Here is a 3,834-nt window from a genome sequence, read left to right as displayed (position 1 = left end):
GACGTCACGACATGAAATCAGCGCGCGCCAGGAGGAACATGGGGACCTTAAGCGCCCCGTCAAAAGTTCCGGAAGTCTAGGAAAGGTGCTCAGATTACTTATGTGGAGTTTGCCAGAGAGAAAGAAGCTTTGTTTAACCGGTGGTATGTTTCCAGTAAGGTCAGTACGTGGGAACAGCTTCGTGAATTAATCCTTTTGGAGGAATTTAAAAACTGCGTCCCGGAAGCTGTTGCCACTCATCTGAAAGTGTCTGCGCAGATGAATTCGTGCTTACTCATAAGGTAGTGTTTTCTTCAGTCTTACGAAAACCAGATCGGGATGGGAGTTTCCGACGGGATCGAAACGTATTTCGATCTTCGCCCGTTTCATTTAGTGATGGTCGGGCATGTTTTTATTGTCACGAGACCGGCCACCCAAAACCTATAAAAAAAGCACGGTTCACCTCCTAAATCCTCACTATTTACATTTACAGCATTTATCATATAAATGCTGTTATATATATATACACACACACACACACACACACAATATATTAGTGTGCGTGTGTTATATATATATATATATATATATATATATATAACACTAATATATTGTGTGTGTGTGTATATATATATATATATATATATACACACAGATATTTTGAAAACTCATCAACTGTTTTCTCACACTATTTAGTGTATAGTGAACTTTTTTTTTTAAAGTGAAGTGATTGTCACATGTGATACACAGCAGCACAGCACACGATGCACACAGTGAAATTTGTCCTCTGCATTTAACCCATCACCCTGAGTGACAGGCGCCCGGGGAGCAGTGTTTGGGGACGGTGCTTTGCTCAGTCGCACCTCAGTGGCACCTTGGCGGATCAGGATTCGAACCGGCAACCTTCTGATTACAGGGCCGCTTCCTTAACCGCTAGGCCACCACTGCCCTTCTTATATTACGTAGTTGCTATATTCTCTATGATATTTATGTTTTGCTGCTCTTGTACTGTCTTTTTATGCCATGACAATGTAAATTTCCAACTTGTGGGACTAATAAATTATAATCTTTTTTTATCTGACGTCTGGTCACCTTACCTAAAAATTAGGGGGAACATTTTTGCCAGGTACCCAGGATATAACCGCCCCTCCACCAATACTACATCAGCAACATGTAATTATGTACCTGAGTGATTTTCAGACATTGCCATACTTCTTATCTTAAATAATAGGGGGGAACAATATTTACTGGTACCCAGAACATATGGTTCCCCCCTGTTAAAACTGGCATACAGGAACTCTAGACCACAGTATTAATATTACTACATCTGCAACATGTAATGTGACTGAGAATCTTCACAGCTAATATAAAACATGTTTTGCAGTTCTTTCACCTTTTTGTTAAGTACATAACACCACATGTGTTCATTCATAGTGTTGATGCCTTCATTGAGAATCTACCACTGTAAATGGTCATGAAAATAAAGAAAATACATTGAATGGTGTGTCCAAACCTTTGGCCTGTACTCTAATTCATATTATGCTCCTTGTCTAAAGAATGATCAGGAATTATTTTTTGTATTTAGATTGCAGTTTCATTATTTAATATTTTAAACTGTAGATGCAGGATAAGATGGACCAGATAGATATGTTCACTACTCAGTGAGACCAAGTGCACACGCAGGGAAGAAGAGGGTGTGAAGTAACAACTTGATTCAAAGCTGAAACAGGTCTGTCAAGAGAAGAATTTGACAAATATGCCTCATCATGCCTAAATTCAGTGAAAGTAAGGTTTATTTTCAAAAAGTTTATTTCAGACATTAAGTGCTTTCAGTGTTAAAAAGAAATCAGATGAACTCAAACGATAGAGTGAATCTCAGGTTACACATAAAAAAAGTGTTATGTTATATGAAGCAAAAGAAATCTATAGATCGCAGATTATTGGTTACGAGTTTACTAGAGTGGTTCCGTGGTTCCGTGGTTCCTTTCCATGCATTTCTAATTTCCTGCAGGGACTAATCCTAAAGACTTCAGTGAAAATAAAAATATTATTTCTCTGCACCGATGACTGCTGCCACTATTTTCTCAGCGTCTGCCCCCATGTCATCGATGGCACTGTTGAGAGCCTGCAGCATGACCGTGAAGGAGTGGCTGACTGAGCGAGCCTTGAGCGGCATGGCCATCTCCATCAGCCGGGTGGTGTTGGTGCTTGTGTTCTTCTCCGCCACCGACAGGCGTCTCTTCACCTCAGCTTTGGTGACCTCAGCAGACAGCGCACAGGAGCGCAGCTCCTTTAGCTTCCCGGCATCCACACCCCGCTGACGCGCCAGTCTGTCCAACGACTCGTCATCCAGGCCAAGTGAAGTCTGCGCCTTGCTCAGGATCCGCAGGCCCACGCTGGCGTCCACCATGGAGGCCACCAGAGGAACGGGGATGGCTGACACCCCGCCTGACAGCGAGGCAGCTGCCCACACCAGAGCCTTGAAAGCATCTCTCTTGCGGGTGACGATGTCGGCAGAGAAAGCAGGGAGGGACATCAGCAGAGCGTGGGCCCGCACCTCGGGGAGGTCTCCCTCCATCTCCTTCAGCAGTTCAGGGAAGTCGAGTTTCTCTAAAGCTGCCGGCCGCAGGACGAAGACCCTGGGTCGGGCGACGCCTTGTGCTTTCAGCAGCTCGACGCTGACCTTTCGCCTGGCATCCAGAGTGGCGTCCGTGTCTTTCTCAGATGCCAAGAGGGCAAAGTAGATGGTGTCCCTCTGCATGGACCGAGTCTCCATCCACACAGCCACGCTGTTGGGATGCAGGTCTTTTGTAAATGTCATGAGCACGGCGTTGTAGCGCTGAACTTTGAAACGCTCCATGTATTCCTCAGGATCAAAGTCTGGCTTGGTGGGCACAGCGGGCAAATCAAAGAGGCGGAAATCAGCATTTTTGGGGTTGGGGTACATGGCTAGTTCTTCTGGGGGTCCGGTGGAGGGAAAGATGGCCGCCCCTTCGTCTTCCACCCCAAGGCCCCGGAGTGAGTTTATAAAGGCGACTTTCTCAGGCCCCCTTTCCCCTGCCACACCAATGTTGAGGCGGCTGATCAGCAAGTCCTCCACAGCGTCCCTCACATCTGATAGCTTGTTCTTCTCGATGGAGTCCTTAAGTGTCTCTAGCAGATTCAGACCCTTCAGAACATCAGCCATGTCTGTTGAGTGTTTTAGAACAAGTGAATTTTATGGAATATTTTATGCATATCAACAAATTCCACAACTTTAGCAAAATAATATTTGTACCCTTTATATCCTTGTTTATGTAGAGAAACACTTTTATCAACTCTATTAACAAGTAAGAACACAAAGTTTCTCACCTCTGTTCTCGGATGTTAATAATCCTTTAAATGACAAGCAGCAAAAACCCAATCAAATGGAGAATGCAAGCATAAAGTACAGAGAGAAGAGTTTCCAGAAACACTGACCTTGCATTCTGTCTGTGAGTCGCTATTTAAAGTTTCTCCGTCGTAGGTGGAACATTCTAATCCCCTAATCCCACCCTTAATCCAGCACAAACACACACACACACACACACACACACAGACACACACACTTATTCACATACAAACCCATCAGTGCTCATCAGTCCTGCAGCAACTGGCATGCTGAGGCCTCAAAATTATATGGAATCATAATGAAATCATTAAGTACACTGCTCAAAAAAAAGGAACCACTTAAACAACACAATGTAAATCAAAGTCAATCACACTTCTGCAACACTGATTGACAATCAATTTCACATGCTGTTGTGCAAATGGAATAGACAACAGGTGGAAATGATAGGAAATTAACAAGACGTCCCCAATAAAGGCGTGGTTCTG

General features: G+C 44.0%; 1 protein-coding gene across 1 annotated transcript; it reads right to left on the bottom strand.

Moving 5' to 3' along the window:
- Window positions 1–1,754: 1,754 nt before the first annotated feature.
- Window positions 1,755–3,489, bottom strand: LOC114790768 (interferon-inducible GTPase 5-like). Its single transcript, XM_028981092.1, has 2 exons — window positions 3,331–3,489; window positions 1,755–3,168 (listed from the first exon to the last, which is right to left on the bottom strand). Exon 2 carries the CDS (start codon window positions 3,164–3,166, stop codon window positions 2,027–2,029), a length of 1,140 nt encoding a protein of 379 aa, XP_028836925.1. The 5' UTR covers window positions 3,167–3,168; window positions 3,331–3,489; the 3' UTR covers window positions 1,755–2,026.
- Between the last annotated feature and the right edge of the window lie 345 nt (window positions 3,490–3,834).

The sequence above is a fragment of the Denticeps clupeoides genome, chromosome 5, assembly GCF_900700375.1.
Source record: "Denticeps clupeoides chromosome 5, fDenClu1.1, whole genome shotgun sequence".
Taxonomy (NCBI): Eukaryota; Metazoa; Chordata; class Actinopteri; order Clupeiformes; family Denticipitidae; genus Denticeps; species Denticeps clupeoides.
Note: the sequence above shows the minus strand (reverse complement) of the source record. Positions and strands in the feature narration are given on the sequence as shown.

What these genes read in the sequence shown, in the direction of transcription:
- LOC114790768 (XM_028981092.1), bottom strand. Translation starts at nt 3,166, where the DNA reads ATGGCTGATGTTCTGAAGGGTCTGAATCTGCTAGAGACACTTAAGGAC.